Below are 16798 nucleotides of genomic sequence, written 5' to 3'. Positions count from 1 at the left end.
GCGTTTAACATATAATAGTACAAAATCTATCTAAGTGCTGTTCATATATTCACTCAACTCTCTGTCCAAGTCCTCAACCGACTTAGGCACCTTTTTGGGCTTAGGAGGCTCTCTTCTACCTCGCTGTTTTTGTCTGATATCGCCAGGGTCTCTGAAATCTCTAGAATCTCTAGGACCTCTTGGGCCTCGATTATCTCTGCGTTTGGGTCCTCTGAATCCTCTTTCTCTAGCCCCAGGAAGTGGTCCCAACCGGTCTTGCAAACTTTTTACTGTTTTAGGCTTCAAAGGATCCTCCACAATCAAAATCTTGCCCATTGCCTTTCTACCGTCGAACTTTTTGATGGATTCAGCGTTGTTTTCTGACCAGTTTTCTTGGAAACCACAGTAAGCAACAGACTTCTTATCAGCGTCGAACTTGACAAATTCTACGGGTGAAATTTGACTGAGTAATCCTGATAAGTCATCTTCTGTTAATTCTGGATGGATGTTCCTGATTCTGATGACAGGGTTTGATGTCAATTCAGTAATGTAAGAAGGAATCTATACTGGTTAGTCTGCGTTTTCCTTAGTCATATTGGCTTAAAGTGCCGCCATACATCCCCGGAGTCTTCCAGTACACGGAAGAGACCTCTAATAATGGGGCTTATCATAATATCATCACATACGATTCCTTCACCTTCTGTCACGCTCATGTAGGAGTTTTTTTGAGTTCTCAAATTAATTTTTCAGTCGCTTTATCTACATTCAAAATACATACGGAACAAAAAATACCACTTTAATTACTCTTTTTGGTTTGCACTTTAAAGTCCTTGGCAGTATCGTACTTGATACCGGTAACTCTTCTAGTGGAATCTCTTACCTTGGTTTTAGTCAAAAAGTCCAAGTTCACCAAGTTGGGCCAGTTCACAAATTGATAAGAGTTGGCTAAAATGTACTTGAACAGGTTAAATTGGAATGCTAAACAGACCGACACCGTAAGCAAGTTCTTGAAGTTAGTCAAAGACCCTTTAGGGTATAATATCATAGAAAACAAAATCAAGAACGAGGTTGTTAACAAGTATGGAAGCAATTGAATATAGTTTGGTCTGTAATCGATGAACGGATTTTCAACCAGTTCATACGGCTTAAACTTTCCGAGAAACAAGTCAAATGAGTCCTGTCTAACACCATCGTGGTAATTGTTATTGTAGTATCTGATAATGGAATTATTCAAATCCAGTAAGGATCCTCTTATAGTTCTCTTGCCCAACCTAGTAAAGTCAGTTTTCAAAGCTGGAGTTGAGCTGTAACTTCTAGAAACGGCATCAGCATTATCAGCCCAAATATTCTGAAATATAAAGTTAAACTCTGGGTCCACTTGTTTCCAAGGGGTAGCATAGTCTAAGTATCCCAACTCACTAAAATTCTTCTGTAAAATGTACCGAGAGAGAATAGACTGTACCACGTTAGTTCTATCCAAACAGTCCATACAATTTGTCCTGACACACTTCTTTTGTAAATTCACCACTTTTTGATTCTTGAAATCATAATGAAAGTAGTTGGCTTGGTCAAAGCCCATATTTTCCAAGATTGGGATCAATTTGTCAGCATTTTCAAACTTCATGTTCTTACATTCGTGATGAAAGTCAAAGTAGACATAATGTACTGCCTTCTTAAGAGTAGAGGGCAAACTGTTCACAATCGATTCATATCCTTCTTTGATAGGCAATTCATAGCCTTTGTTGTTGACGAGATTTACACAGAAAATCTCCCCATAGTTGGACACCAGATTCGAAAAGTGCTGAACAGTAGCGTCAATAGCATTTTTGGTAGAAACGACCAAGTTTGGTTTATAGCACAAGTTGTTGATTTCACTCCAGTAAAGTGGAACCGACCCTCTAATCTGTAAGAAACTCAAAACTTGATCATTATTGGTAAAGATGATTTGTTCGGTTTCGTTGAAATTAGCAACGTTTCCTTCGTTATCTATACCTCTTCTAAAATATCTTGTACCGACTCTTGCATTGGATTTTCTGGTGATCAAAATGTAATTGAATTCATTATGATAACTACCAGCAAACTTTATAGACTTACTTTTAACATAACCGTTGATGATTGGAGTGATAAACTCTTGACTCGCACCGGCGTCAAGCAAGCTCTCACTTAAGTACTTGTTCCACCAGAACTCCAGGTTAATCTTGGTGCCTGGCTCCGTGTACTGTGTCTGCAAGTTATTAGTTAAATCAAACACGTTGTTAACAGCAAAGTAGAAATCATTCTTATTCAAATGTTCTTTGACCAACTTCAAGTAATTAGTTTCCTCCTGATTACTAGAAACATCTTTGTGTTTGTTGATTGGGAGAATTTTGTAGCTGGAAACTCTACCAATGGTCTCACCCATTATCTGACCGACATCTTCATGACTGTTGGCGATGATTAAATAGGAATTGACCTTAAGTCTGATGAGACCAATAATACAACTAACAGGTGTAAAACTCACTTGTTTGTAAATCGATGGAACAGAGGATTTCACACCAATCACGCCGTTAGATGCCACTAAGCATCCACCACTAGATTTGTGTAAGAACACCAAGGAATCTTCTAGATCCGCAAACACCAAGGACATAATTGTTGTTTTCACACGAGGAGCACTTAACAATTTTGATTTTCATGGAGGCTGATGCGAATTTGGCGATTTGGCAATTTGGCAGATGCCAATTATCGGCGGTAGAGAAAATTTTCAAGGGTATCAGAGTAAACATAACACCCGGAACCATACTCATAAGGATAGAGAGAAGGTATGTATCTCAACGATATTTTCTGTACCTTCCTGAGGCTAAATGGAGACTTTTACGACGAAATAGTTCAGAAATACGCCTCTAAAGCTGCTCTAAAACAGCCATATGCATCGATGAAATGTCTCAGAACACTTATGATAAGTGCTTGTCTTCGAAAATCTCCAGAATTTTTCATAAACTTGTCCAATACATTTCATGTTTCTACCTCGAGCTCATCATTTGCAATCCTTCGCGATCTGAATTCTGCCACAGTTTTTTGTACCACAAAGAATACCTGGAAGTGATCATATCCAGCAGCCGAAAAAAATGGACTACGTGGATACCATAAGGAACTCTTCCTTTCAGCTGGCCACCGAATTACGAGAGAGCTACTCTCCTAGTCCGTTTCCATCTTCCTCAATACCTCCTAGTGGCTCCATTAAACCCTCTTGTCTTCAAGACACAATGAATTCCGAAAGTCTCCCGCTTGAACCACCTCACTTGACCCACTTATGGAACAGTGACGACAGTATTATTTCCAGCATTATTGCCCCCCTCAGAAAACGGCTTATTTGTGGTACCCAGAATGGAAAGATCCTTATCTATTCACTTGAAGATTACACACATTTGGAAACACTAAGTGAACCAGAAATGACTGGTTCAAATTTATGTCTCAGCTTAACCGAAGATGAAAAGTACCTATTTACGGCTGGAAGTGATTCATTGATCAAGATATATGATTTGAGCAGTGAGAGAATCCAGTGTATCAAGATCATTTATTCTTCCATAGACATCGGAGATATATTCTCCATTTACTACTGTGAATTCTTGAAACATTTATTTATCGGTTGCCAAAACGCTTCCATTGTGTGGTGCAAAGTTGATTTTTCGAATGTAGACTATGCCATAGCCATAGACAGAAATAATTTACCTCATTTGAGATACAACAAGTTTTTTGATTCAACTGGGCCCGGAGGAAAAGTTAGCACTCAGGCTAAAGAAATCAATTTTTTGAAAGAAATTAGTTTATGTGAAGTCGAAACTATAAATTCAGTACTGTTTGCTCATTTTGGATATATTTACAACCTTCGGGTGTTTACCAATGAGTTTCTATTGTCCAATTTTCCTCAATATTCCAAGATTTTAATAAGTGGGGGAGGTGATGGTTTGATTAATATTTGGGGAATTCAATGTGATCCTCAGACAGAGAAGTTGACACTTTCAAAGGTTGAATCTTTGCATAACGAAGAGTCAATTCTCTCAATGCACATAAATCAGACGTATTTGTATGCTGGGTTATCCAGCGGGGTAATCAACGTATGGGACTTGTTGACGTTTCAAATGATCAAGTCTTTCAGTACTCCTAATAATGAGCAAGTGAATGCATTGGTGACAATGGGTCAAATGATAATTTATGGGAATAAGTTAGGTTTGAATTTGATCTACAATCGAAGAGTCTATAAACTTAACAGCGATCCAATCCTAACCTTATATTCCTACGAATATAGGCCCGACGACCAGATAGCTTTGGTGGCAGGTGGAAAGAAGGTAGTCACTCTTTACAATATGGTGGGCTCTTCAGAACGGGAGACAATCAAAACCTTCAAAGGTGTTTTGAACAATGACATGCTAGTGAAGAATTTGAAGAAATTTATAAGCTATAAAACTATTCTGAAATATCCTGAATTATGTATGGATGATTCCAGAAATTGTACCAAGTTCTTGATCAAGCTTTTTGATAGTTTTGGTGCAAAGTCTACTCATTTGATTCCTATCGACAATGGTAATCCTATTATTATTTCTACATTCAAGAATACTTCCAATAGTAAGAATGCCAAGAGACTCTTGTACTATGGCCACTATGATGTGGTTGAAGCAGAGGAGAGGAACAACTGGTCAGTGAACCCCTTTGAATTAACCAATAAAAATGGGTACTTATACGGAAGAGGCTCTAGTGATAACAAAGGGCCCACTTTAGCCATAATCCACGCTATTGCTGAGCTTTTCGAATCCAATGAATTGGATGTTGACTTTACTTTTGTCATTGAGGGTGAAGAAGAAAATGGTTCCAAGCAATTTAAGGAGACTGTGTTGGAGAACTTGGATTTAATCGGTGATATCGATTGGATTTTATTGTCTAACTCTTATTGGCTAGATGATGAGAGACCATGCTTAAATTACGGCTTAAGAGGTGTTATAAACTGCTCTATTCAAGTGGAGAGTGATCATCCAGATCGACATTCAGGTGTCCATGGTGGTGTTTGCAAGGAACCCACAATGGACCTAGTCCAGGTATTGAATACGTTGAGTGACCCAGTGACGAATGAAATTCTTATCCCTAATTTCTATGATAATATCAATGAAAGTAGTCCCAAGGAACTTGAATTTTTCGATAAAATTGTTTCATACAATCCCAAATTCAGGCTTGATGAATTGATTGCTCAATGGACAAAGCCTTCATTTACCATACACAAGATTGAAGTAAGTGGCCCGAATAATGATACTATCATCCCCAAAACTGCCACAGCTTCAGTGTCGATGAGAATCGTGCCAAATCAAGAAGTCAACCAAATAAAAGATAGTCTAATCAACTTCTTGACCGACAATTTCACCAAGTTGAATTCCACAAATAAAATTGACATTTCTATAAGCCACGAAGTTGAGCCTTGGTTAGGTGATGTTGAAAACACATTCTACAAGGTTTTGTATGCAAACTTACAAAAGAATTGGGAAATTGAACCTTTGCTAATCCGTGAAGGTGGATCTATCCCAAGTATTAGGTTCTTGGAGAAAACATTGAATGCCCCAGCATGTCAAATTCCTTGTGGCCAATCAAGTGATAATGCCCATTTACAAGATGAAAAATTGAGATTCCTCAATTTAGTGAAATTGAAAGATGTTGTCAAAGATAGCATTCACGATTTGAGCAAGTAATATTTATATTGCATGTGTATTAAAACACCACAGTTCTATACATACATATTTCATAATTATAATACAATAATTTACAAGTTACAAGATGAAAGCGTTGACTTTGCTCTTGTTGGGTCTATTGTTATAGCATATTTTGACATTTTTGTTCAGCTTCATTAGTTTATTGATATGCCTCGTAGAGTGAGAGTTGTCTGTTTTTTGAAATTCGTTGGCCAAGTCCACATCTTTTTCATAATAAAGCCAATGTACTTTTGATGGTAGTGACAAAAGCTCATTTATTTCGTGCAGTTTGACAAAACGATTATTATGGTAGTCTTCTTCAGTTTTTCCTTTGGTTGAAGACGACGTGGTTTCCAGTGTTGTAGAAGCATCGGAAAAAACGCTTTTGGTAGGGCTTTTCGTCGTCGAATCTTCAACCGAACTTAAACTCTTGCGAGGAGTGGAATTGTTCAAACTAGACAAATATGAGAGCAAGTCAATAAGGTCAAATTTATGAAACCAATTCAATTTAAACTCGGTAATGACCTTATCAGTTAAATCAAACTGCTTGTAGTTGGAAAAATCCACCGGAAAGTATTGGTTAAACATGACAAACCGGTACCGAGACTTAGTGGACTCAAGACCGGTGGAAATGATACTATTGAAGCAAAAATTCAACACTCTATGATTGAAATCAAACGTCAACACCATATTAAAGTGGGACAGAAAGGTGTTTTCTTCGCTTGGCGTCATAGCTTTAATCTGGGGAGCATCTATAATTGTGACGTTTTTCTCTATTAGTTGAAGCATTTTGAATACTACGAGCACATCATTCATCTCCTTTCTCGAGTCACTGAGTACCAATAGTATTTTGTCAGTAGGATTATAATTACCACTATTTTGAAGCCACTTGAAGTAGCTATAGAATGGCAACAGGATGTCCAATGAGAGAGCTGCATCATGTGTACTGACATTATCGGGGACTTTGATCAATATTTCCAGACTATTTTTGATCTTGATAAAATCTTGTAAACCCCCATCAACATTATACCCAAATTCGAATCTGGCCAAACAAGGCAAAAAGCTTGATGTACCGACTGCCGACCTATGTGACGACAAATAGTGGGTACAGTTCTTGCATAATGTAGGGAAACCTTGTTGAATACAAGTAGTATGAGGAAACACAAGGAATTTTGAGTTGTCCAACTCGAAGTCTAAGTTCACATCGTTACTGGCATAGATCTTACCAATAAATTTATTGCACGGAACGATATTGGACGGTAGAATCCGACCTCCCAGAGTACTGGTTTCTGTGTTATACTGCTTCATAAGCTCAAAGTCTCTGCCGTAGTTGACGGCTATTAATTTAATTTTGAATAGGATTTCGCTGTCGTCTAGCTCAAAGTCTTTTGGTAATTTCATGGATTCTTTTAGTTTCCCTGTCTGAAAATCGAATAGTCGCTTTACTGGTACCTGATTAATGGGCTCAGGTACGAGGTACTCATCACCTCCTCCTATCACCAGCTGGGACAACTGTTCCATTTAACTGTAATTATGAATATGCAAGGTTTATTTTCACCGCACTATTTTCTCGCTTAACGGCTTTATGCGGCGCTGTTCATCCCGTGACATTCTTGTCATAAAATACTCTGAACTGGGGAAGAAGTTAGCTGAAGGATAGCACGATTTTGACTTGATGTGATTAAAGGTGGAGATTAGCCCAACCTAGATAGCGATTTCCAAATCGGGTGAAATTCTCAGATATGATAAATGTAACATTTGCCATAAAACATGTATTAGTTGACGACAAATTTTCTTCGCAACACATCACGTGATGACAGTAAAATACAATGTATTGTACTTGGTTGTATAGAAATGTGGACTTGGTGGACCAGTATAGTATGGAAGTGAATAACACAGTAATTTGTCAATTATACCGAGTCCTCTGGTAAGCAGATATACAGTTATGCACATTCTAAGTATGAAATTTGCAATTTTTGCGATCTAGTGCATTTTTGTTTAACTTGGATATTTAAGCTTTAACTTTACTACAATTGGTGAACACAAAGCCTTCTTATCATATGTGTATAAAAACTAAAACCCAGAACTATGAAAAGGATCTATCTCTATTAGACTTATCTTTGCGTTTCTTTTCCTCCTCTTTACGTTTGCGTTCTTCTTCATCTATGATCGACAAACGTAAAGCTTCTTCAATCATTCGCTCTTCCATCGTTTGCAATCGCAGATTCTGTTGGCTCTGCGTGGAGCTACCCGTGTTTCTTCTTCTACGGGTGTCGTACTCAGCCATCTCAGTCTCCGGGTTAATGATTAAATTGGAAGCATGAATTGCGCTAGCAGCAGCAGCCTTACGGGCCAACTTGCTTCTCGCCGATAAAAGCTTACTTTCCCAGTCAGGTCGTATCTGATCGATCGTGATGACACGAGGAGAATTTGCCGGAACAGATTCCCTTCTTTTGCGAAGCTTCGTTGGAATTATAGACGGTTCTTGTTCACTGGTAGGTGATGACGACATTACGGCTTGTTCATCACTTTCATTATCATTATCATTAACATTGGGTGTACTTTTGTTCGTTTGTTCAAAATCATGCGGTGGAATGCCATTGATGCCGGTAGAAAAATCAAGGTTTTTATCAAAAATAACTCCAAAATCTGTCATAGCACAGTAAGGACAGTTAGATGGCTCACTGATCAATGTGTGTGGTAATTCTTCCGTGGTTCTTTTCACAGTATTGGCATTGGTGGGATCATCGTGAGGAGGGTGGGGATCTAATCTCTTGATTTGCACAAAGCATTCAGAACAGATTGGCTGCAAACAGCAACGGGAGAGATTCAAGTTGTCCGGATAGAACACAAAACAGATGGGACATTCAACTGGGTTTCTATATAACCTCAATAAAAGATTATTGGATGGTAAAGACTTCACCACTGAGCTCGATGTCTTGGCTTCCAAATACCTATCTTCTTGTTGTTTCTGTAACTCTTTAATCTTCTCGATGAGCATCTTCAACTTGATCTTCTGTTCTTGTCTTTTGTAAAAGTTAGACGACCTATGAATCTTATGATTGTCTATATCATCATCTTCCTCTTCCCCACTATATGCTCCTTCAATCAGGTGCAATGTGAGTTGTTTGATGATAATAAGTAACTCTTGATCACTCCAAGATTCATCAAAATCCTGTAAAGGCGTGTAGAATGGGGCCAACCGCCGAGCCACTATCAAGCCTCTGACTATTTCCAGGTCAAAATCCAAGTTGGATTTGTAAGTTCCGTAAGGTGCCAAATATCCGCCATCAACTGATTCGTCAAATTTAACGATCAAGTTCATATAATGTTCTTCCCGAAGTCGATCCTTTTCTTCCAGTTTCTTGGACTTACGTGATGGTACTATATGACCAAACACCGAGGATGTAGTATTACGTCGAGACCGAGATTCACCCAAGTAGGAGTTAAATGGGGATCCTGGGCTCCGGCCGTAGCCATAATTGTAACTGTACCCAAGATTCGGTTGAGTATCTACCCCAGGATAGCTACCGGAGTTACTGCTGCTATAAGACGAAGCCCGTGGTCTGGACTCCTTTGCTGGTGTATTCCCCATTTTGTGAATATGTAGATCTTGTACGGGTAAGATTGAAACCACAAAATTCCCCAGTTGCTCGCATCTGTGATCATTAATTCGCGACCTCTCCTAATCCGACAGTTGCAAAAACCCTTGTTGGAGAATGATATTTGAATATGAAACAGGCTTTAGGGCTATTGCTAGCGTTATATACTAAATCCCAAATGTTGACTACTGCTACATCCATACCAGATTCTTGTAATTCTGTTTCTATGACAAAGAACAATTTTTAAAAAGAATTAGTCTAGATCTCACCTCCGAATACGGGGATATGATCATGTATATTCTATTTTACATTTCATTGCGTTAACCCAAAACCGACTCCTATCATACCGAGCACTATAGAAAACCAAAGAATTCCAACAAAGAAGCTCACAAGTTTTTGCCGAGGACTAAACTTGACTACCCTACCCCTATTTACCAGAAGCTGCTGCTGATAATAGATTCCGTTGTAATAGTTTTTAGAGCTTTTCAACTTGTCGAAAATCCCCAATGAAACCAAGAAATATATAGGTGGAAGAATTAAACCTATTCCCATGAGAAGTACAAAATAAGACCATGAGAAATGTTGAGGAGCAACATATTCCTGAGATTGTTTCTCTTCTAAGTTTCCAAAATAACTCTCATCATAGTCCGTGTAGTCTGGAGATGTCACATTACTTTGGGCAGTTCCAATGGCTGGAAATCCGTCAACCACTGTTTTGGTTGTTTGTGATTGGTACATATCTTCATGTTGGTTGTATTTATACAATGAATCTTGAACAGGTGCCTGTGGAGGAGGTCTTCTAGCAGATCCAAGGTAAGCTGAACCAAACTTAGGAGCCTTAGATACAATACCACGTGTGGTTGGGACTGTTATCGAGCCAATCGAGTTTTCGGAGCTGATATCAGAATCATGGTAATGAGCTGGTTCAGGATTGGGAATTTGGATGAGTTTGGGAGACTGAGAATTCTTCACTCGATATGCAACCACGGCTCTAGAAGGATGTACATGCCGATCTGCTACATCAGATAAAGAGCGGTTCAATTTGGATAATAATTCTCCGGAATTCAATGAGGTTCTGGAATTTATGAAACTCTTCTGTTCAAATAACGGTCTCTCGGAAGTCTCATTTAAGTTATCATAAGTAGTGGTATCATAGTAAATTTTATTCCTACTGCTTGAGGATGAGGTATTATTATCGATGCTGGATAATGCTGTCATATGCTTATTGGCAGCAGGGTTGGCAGAACTGCTGCGATTACTGCTACTTGAGCCAATGAAACCACTAGCATCGTGAAAGATAGCAAAATCCTTTGAAGACCGACCGACTGAACTATTATGAGACCCAGAGGTACCCTCAAAATCGCTCCTGGTTTCATTGAGAGTCCTCTCGATCACTGACTTCGTGCTTATGTTTCTCTTCACAGAAGCTAGAGATTTCTCATCAAAGTGCTCATTGAAGAAAAACTTCTTTTTGGGACTATCGTCAGTGTATTCCTGAAGTATGCTTTCTACACTTGCACTGTATTTAGAGCCAGAGTCATCATCATCATCTCCTGAAGTGTCTGCAAAATCTCTGATGGATGTTGAATCATCTTGTACCGGCTGAAACAACTGGGAAGTGAGGGAAGTGATCTGAGATACATCAGTGTGTACTGATGATCGGGACCCTGAAAGCATTGGAACAAGATTTCTGAGCTTACCTGCAGTAGTGCTGAGTCGTGAAGGGCTTGTGGGATTATACAACGAGTTAGACAAGGACTTTCTTATAGGAGAAATAGAACGACGATTGGAGCCAAAACTAGTGGAGCTGTCCGCCGAATCAAATGAATTTTGTCTTCTAAAGATGCTATGCAATGGTTTGGTAGGAGATTGGAATTCGGACGTCCCAAGTCTCTTATGTCTTGAAGGCGAGATAGCTTCAGAATCAGTGTTCATGATTGCTGACCAATTCGAGATTGATAATAGCTAAGGAACAACGATCCGCTAATGGTTAATTAAAAGGAAGGACCTAAAGAACAAAACCAATCTATGGGTTCACTATAGTTTAAAAGGAACAGTGCTACTGAAACTATCTAGAGTGCGAGTGTTTACAATGGCCCCGAATGCGGAAGATAATTTTTCGCAGTCATCGCCTTCGCCTAATAAGGTAAAATGGATGGGGCCCTTCATAATAATATTCGCATAAAATATATTTTTGAAGAATTATACAATTATACAGAAGGGTGATTAAGTGGTATGATATTCGTATCCGTTTCCGTAGTTGTCGCCACAAGAAAGACCAGTTTTTTTGGGTTTCTTAACGGTACCCTGAGCAGGTCTCTCTAGTAGTTGTAGTTAGCTCTTCTTCTTCTTCTTCTTCTCTTCTTCTTACATGGGTCAGTAGTGGTGGTGGTAGAAGTAGAACCCGATGAGCCAGCAGAAGTAGTGGCGGCAGAAGAACCAGACGAGCCCGAACCAGACGAGGTAGAACAATCACCAGAGAAAGCAGCAAAAGCATTGGTGACGACAGTATCGAAGGTGTTAACATTCAAAATGGACTTAAGCAAATCAGAAGCCAAGTTGGTATTTTCAACAGCATCAACTAATTCACCCAAATCCAAGGCATTACTAGACAATACTGCGGAAATCAAGCTTTCGGCAAATGGGATATAAGATGAATCAGTGATGATAGACTTAACAACCGAACTGGCTAATCCTGAGTTAGCCAACGATTGCAACAAATTAACCACAACCTCATCTAAGTCAAGTCTAGCATCCAAATTAGATCTAGCTTCTAAAACAGATTTCAAAGCAGTACGCTTTTCCTGTCTTTGCACGGCCTTCAAATCTCTCTTGGAAGAGTTAATAGCAGATTGAACCTTAGAAACCAAGTCAGAAATGATTCCTTCTGCAGTTCTGAACAACGACACATACAAAGAACAGTCAGAAATCAAGTCTTGTACCACCGTTGTAACCAACCCAGACTGATCCAAAGCATTGAACAATGTTGTCATGTTCAACAATCCGCTCTTCAACACGGTGACAATTGTACTGATGACAATGGGCTGTAAAGTGGAATTAGTAGCCAAGTAGTGAATGATCTTAGGAGCCAATTCCGTATCGTTCAAAGCTTTCAAAACATCAGTAACAATTTGATATTCTCTCTTGCTTAAAGTGCTCAAGGTTTCTTCTCGCTTGTCCTTGAAGTTTTGCAAGTCGAGCAAGATATTTTCCAAGTCATCGCTTCTCTTAGCAATAACTCCGACACCGGATTCTGCCACTGTCGGAGCTGAATTAACTATGGAAGTAGTTATGGCAATTGTAAGCAAAGCAGTAGTACTCAATCTCATAGTAACGAATGGAGATGGGGGATATACTAAAATGAAATTATTTTAATAACAATAATTTGTTGGACTCCTTGCGGGTTTTATGCTGCCGTAGAGAGTAAAGGATTAGTTTCACCCTCTCGCATTATGATTATGGGGATTATAGTCTTGGTAAATAAATATCTTTTCCTATTAAAGTAATTTTCAAAGTGTTATTGCAAAATGTGCACCTAATTAGGAAATGTAATTAATGATTTCCCAATAAGGAAGTTCTTTTGTTTTGTGAGGGAAAGCGTAATTTTGTAAGAAATATCCATTAAAAGGCATAAGCAATATACAGACCAATGTTTGCATTGCTAGCGATGTTCATTTCTTCTTCCCGAAGAAGTTCATGAGTGAGGCTTGTTTTTTGTTTCCCGTTTTGGGGGCTATCTTACTCAGAGGAGGAGCTGAGCCTATTTCTGTAGGTGCATTGTTTTGCAGTGGGGCTTTAGGCTTGTTTGCTGATTTAGCCGCTTTATTGGCTTTAGGCTTTGGGCGGTGTGTTATTATGTAACCATCCTCATCATACTCGGGTTCTTGGGGCTGTTCAAGCTCAAAATTTGTCATCCCCTCTTCCGGGGCTTCAACTTCTTCGACTCCTACTTCTGCAGGTTTCGCTTCATCGGCCTCCATCTTGAATAATTCCACATTTTCGTCTTCATTGTCTTCTGCCATAATAGGCTCCTCAAGTTCGTTAACGTTGCCATCATTATCACTAAAATCATCCTCAAACATGGCTGAGAGCTTGGTTTTATCTTCCTTGGTTATCTTCTTGGCCACATCAAGATCCGCGTGTTCGTCATCGTTGTCATAGTCGTGAGACATCACCACCTTATCCGGCTTTTGAGTTGCAGGCTTCCGTGATTTATACTGGTACTTTGGTACTGGCTCTGCCTTTCTCTTTGTCGAAGCCATCTTAGTTATATCGGATCCAATAGGGGCAGGTTTCTGTTGCTTCCTCGATACATAACCTGATGAAAGACCAGTGTTGAACTTTTTGGGCTCCTGCTTCACATTGGTTGGGGACCTCGCGCTATTGTTAATTGGTACAACCTCTGCTTTGACAGGCTGTAGAAGGCTGTTTGAAGAGGCTACCAATGCGGGGCCTTTAATCATCCCCAAGTCGTAATAGTAATCCAACTTATCGACGCTAACCTGAATCTTCAATTGGTTCAAAACAAGGTCCTTAACGGAGTATTTGAATTCACTCAAACTCAAAGAGTAAATGTGCACACTGGAGACTTTATCGAACGCTTTCAAATGCTCATTGACTTGATCTTCAAACTCGACGAACTTAAGCTCGATGGCACCTTTAACGGTTCCAGTTATAATAAATGAAGCATTCAATTTTGTCTTATTGGACTTGAAGAAATTATACAAGATTTCTTTAGAACGGCTCAAAGGTACACCCAAATCTTTGGATAGCTGAGAGTAAGAAACAATGGAGTTGTCCTTGAAGAGTTTGTCGGAGATGTATTCAACCTCCTTTTGTGAATCTCCCATCGTCATTACAAAATACAAATATTAAATTCACGCGACGCGAGAATTGAGAGCTGCGAAATAATCATCAAAATACTAATAAATACGATTTTACTATACACGGACACATAAAATAAATAGTTAGACCTTTTACAATTCGTCTTTCACAGGTTCTATTGGTGTTTGATGTTCAGCAGCCTTCCTGGATAAGTATTCTTGTTCGGCCTTTTTTCTGAGTTCTAAAGACCCATTCAAATCGTTTTGAATCATGTCTTCAGTAACACCACCGCTAATTAAAGTCTTCCATGTCTTCAAGTTTGCGAACCCATTTCTGGCATTCTGATAATCAGCAAAGGCTCTTCTGATTCTTTCTTGGTCCTTGGCAACAAAAGGTCCGTAGTGGACAGTATGTTGATCCAACACTTCTCCTCCAACCAACATGAACTCAATGTTGTTATCGGAATCCAAAGGATTGGCTCCTTTGATGGAAGATCCGTCCATTTTGAAAAAAGCAGCACTATTTTGCTTCAAAGTGTTTCCGTCGCTTAACCTCAAGCCATTACCTTGAGTAACATAAAGGAAAACGTTGAAGTTCTCTGGGACTGGTTGTTCGAATATCGAGCCTGGTTTCATAATGTAGTGGTAATAGTGGATTGGAGTGTATGCCAAATCTTTTAAGGATTCAACACCATACGAGTTTCCACTGATGACTTTGACTGTCAACTTTCCATCTTGTTCAACAGCTTCTGGGATCTCATAGGCTCTCAAATCTCTGTACCTTGGGGACACTTCCTTCAATTCATGGGGTAAATCTACCCAGAGCTGAATACCTGCTGGTGTGACACCATCTGGTAACCGAACAGGCATTTCAGAATGCACAACACCTTTACCAGCAGTCATAAATTGCAAGTCACCAGCGTACAAGATTCCTTTGGATCCGGTGAAGTCTTCGTGCGCAAAGGCTCCTTTAGTAATGTACGTAATGGTTTCTTGTCCTAAATGTGGATGTTCTGGAAATCCACCTTCTCCACCGCTGAAGTGGTCAGCCATTAGGAATGGCGAAAACTGCCTCATTCCATCGACACCGACGAATCTTCTGACGATTGCTCCAACTCCTTCAGGTCTTTCAGTAGCATGTATGATTTTCTTAACGGTTCTGTTCATTAGATTAGATTCGGGGATTTTAGTACTCAAGGTCTTTTTGATTAAACTAAGCAAAAAAATTGATATTATGAATATCTGGAGATTCATTCACCGTATTTATAGTTTCTCTGAAAACCTAGGCGTTGACAAATAATCAATGAATTTGGTCACTTTATATATTTCTCGTTTGTAAGATCTTAGTAAAATGAATTTTTCCGCGATGTAAGCGGCTGCAGAAACAGAATTTGTTACTAAAGCTAATTAGCAATTGGTTAGCAATTCTCCTTGAAGGATCCAGAGCCTTCTATTCCTTTATGTTAATTCAGTGATATTGACCATGTAGAGGGCTCATTAGGGCATTGTATATTATTTGAGAATAAGAAAAAAGTAGAAACGGATTAGAAAATATATAGACGGAAATAAACGAAGACTAAAAAAAAAGTAAAAACATTGTGGATGGATCTAGCCCTGAAGCGTTAGTACGTAAGTCTAGTTCTCTCCAACTCTTTATCAAGGTCAGCAAACCTTTTCTTGATTGCAACATCGGTAGCGTTCTCTCTCTTTTCAGCTATGACTCTAGTGACTAACGTAGAGTTCTCTCTCTTTCCCACTAGTGCTGTAGTAGCCAATGTGGAGTTATCTCTCTTGGAGAACGCTTCGACTTTTCTGGTCAAAGTACCTTCTTCCCAGATACTTCTTCTGGCTCTTAACGGTTTTAAAATTGGGATAGCATCTCTCCCATAGATAGCAGCAGCGTGAACAACAAAGACGAAAGAGAAAAGCGCCAACAAAGATGAAATGAAAGTGGGTTGCATGTCTATAGAATGCGTCTATGAGGTTATTGATAAATATTTAGGTGGACGAATCTGCAGATTAAATACATAAGTTGGGAATTTTGCTCATCAGGAACGACAGCTTATTAACAACGATTTAACAAGAGAGATGTATACCTAACCCCTACAATTATTGTGGTTCTTCAATTGTCAACTTTCATCTCATTGTAGCAGTGGTACATTCTTACCTGCCAAACAATCATTTTGCACCCATTATGACAAAGTGCAAATACATAGGTATCGACACGACTTTACTTGAAACGAGTTTAGCAGCCAGCTCTAAGCTGCGAAAACAATAGACTAAGATAAAGACTTAGATAAAGTAATAGGAACAATTAGCTCTAGAGCATAGGGTTTACGGGCTAATTAGACCAGTGATATTATTGAACATGAAATTTGCCATAATTATGGTAGTAAGCGTTTGAAGCCTCAAATATGATTTAAGGAAAAGCGATTAAGGGACATACTCGGCTATCTGTCCTCTACTGAGTACTTCAAACTGTTGAATTGGAGAAAGGTTGGAGGGTTGTGTATAATGGCAGGAAAATTGGAGGTTACCAATCGCCAAAAACAATTAGCGTGTGTCTGTGGTTACCTGAGAAAATGTACCTATTCACCACAAAGTTGTCCGGATATTGACAATGTTAGTTCCATTTTGACATTTCCCTTTCACACGAATATTATGGACATCGTACGGTCTCCAA

The 16798-nt window shown here is 39.1% G+C and overlaps 9 protein-coding genes across 9 annotated transcripts; 1 reads left to right on the top strand and 8 right to left on the bottom strand. All coding sequences in view use genetic code 12, as the record gives it.

The window, feature by feature from the left end:
• Positions 1-30: 30 nt before the first annotated feature.
• PSN45_001908 (uncharacterized protein) lies at positions 31-692 on the bottom strand (the record flags this gene model as incomplete). Its single annotated transcript, XM_006689490.2, has 2 exons — positions 31-540; positions 666-692. The coding sequence occupies 2 exons, from the start codon at positions 690-692 to the stop codon at positions 31-33; spliced, it is 537 nt and encodes a 178-aa protein (XP_006689553.1).
• An 83-nt stretch (positions 693-775) lies between these two features.
• On the bottom strand, positions 776-2605 carry SAC1 (Phosphoinositide phosphatase sac1; the record flags this gene model as incomplete). Its single annotated transcript, XM_006689491.1, has 1 exon — positions 776-2605. One exon carries the CDS (start codon positions 2603-2605, stop codon positions 776-778), a length of 1830 nt encoding a protein of 609 aa, XP_006689554.1.
• A 616-nt stretch (positions 2606-3221) lies between these two features.
• On the top strand, positions 3222-5690 carry PSN45_001906 (uncharacterized protein; the record flags this gene model as incomplete). The annotated part of the gene is made up of 1 exon (XM_006689492.2): positions 3222-5690. The coding sequence occupies one exon, from the start codon at positions 3222-3224 to the stop codon at positions 5688-5690; it is 2469 nt and encodes an 822-aa protein (XP_006689555.2).
• Positions 5691-5768: 78 nt separating this feature from the next.
• Positions 5769-7211, bottom strand: PSN45_001905 (uncharacterized protein; the record flags this gene model as incomplete). Its single annotated transcript, XM_006689493.2, has 1 exon — positions 5769-7211. The coding sequence occupies one exon, from the start codon at positions 7209-7211 to the stop codon at positions 5769-5771; it is 1443 nt and encodes a 480-aa protein (XP_006689556.1).
• A 565-nt stretch (positions 7212-7776) lies between these two features.
• PSN45_001904 (uncharacterized protein) lies at positions 7777-11227 on the bottom strand (the record flags this gene model as incomplete). The annotated part of the gene is made up of 2 exons (XM_006689494.2): positions 7777-9264; positions 9728-11227. 2 exons carry the CDS (start codon positions 11225-11227, stop codon positions 7777-7779), a joined length of 2988 nt encoding a protein of 995 aa, XP_006689557.2.
• Positions 11228-11613: 386 nt separating this feature from the next.
• PSN45_001903 (uncharacterized protein) lies at positions 11614-12621 on the bottom strand (the record flags this gene model as incomplete). The annotated part of the gene is made up of 1 exon (XM_006690247.2): positions 11614-12621. One exon carries the CDS (start codon positions 12619-12621, stop codon positions 11614-11616), a length of 1008 nt encoding a protein of 335 aa, XP_006690310.1.
• Positions 12622-12963: 342 nt separating this feature from the next.
• On the bottom strand, positions 12964-14142 carry PSN45_001902 (uncharacterized protein; the record flags this gene model as incomplete). The annotated part of the gene is made up of 1 exon (XM_006690249.2): positions 12964-14142. The coding sequence occupies one exon, from the start codon at positions 14140-14142 to the stop codon at positions 12964-12966; it is 1179 nt and encodes a 392-aa protein (XP_006690312.2).
• Positions 14143-14268: 126 nt separating this feature from the next.
• Positions 14269-15282, bottom strand: PRN1 (RNA pol II transcription cofactor; the record flags this gene model as incomplete). The annotated part of the gene is made up of 1 exon (XM_006689496.2): positions 14269-15282. The coding sequence occupies one exon, from the start codon at positions 15280-15282 to the stop codon at positions 14269-14271; it is 1014 nt and encodes a 337-aa protein (XP_006689559.1).
• Positions 15283-15737: 455 nt separating this feature from the next.
• PSN45_001900 (uncharacterized protein) lies at positions 15738-16076 on the bottom strand (the record flags this gene model as incomplete). The annotated part of the gene is made up of 1 exon (XM_066157755.1): positions 15738-16076. The coding sequence occupies one exon, from the start codon at positions 16074-16076 to the stop codon at positions 15738-15740; it is 339 nt and encodes a 112-aa protein (XP_066013852.1).
• Positions 16077-16798: the final 722 nt, after the last annotated feature.

Source organism: Yamadazyma tenuis, chromosome 2 (assembly GCF_029203305.1).
Source record: "Yamadazyma tenuis chromosome 2, complete sequence".
NCBI classification, from domain to species: Eukaryota; Fungi; Ascomycota; class Pichiomycetes; order Serinales; family Debaryomycetaceae; genus Yamadazyma; species Yamadazyma tenuis.
The sequence above is the reverse complement of the archived record's forward strand: the minus strand, read 5'-3'. Positions and strand labels throughout refer to the sequence as shown.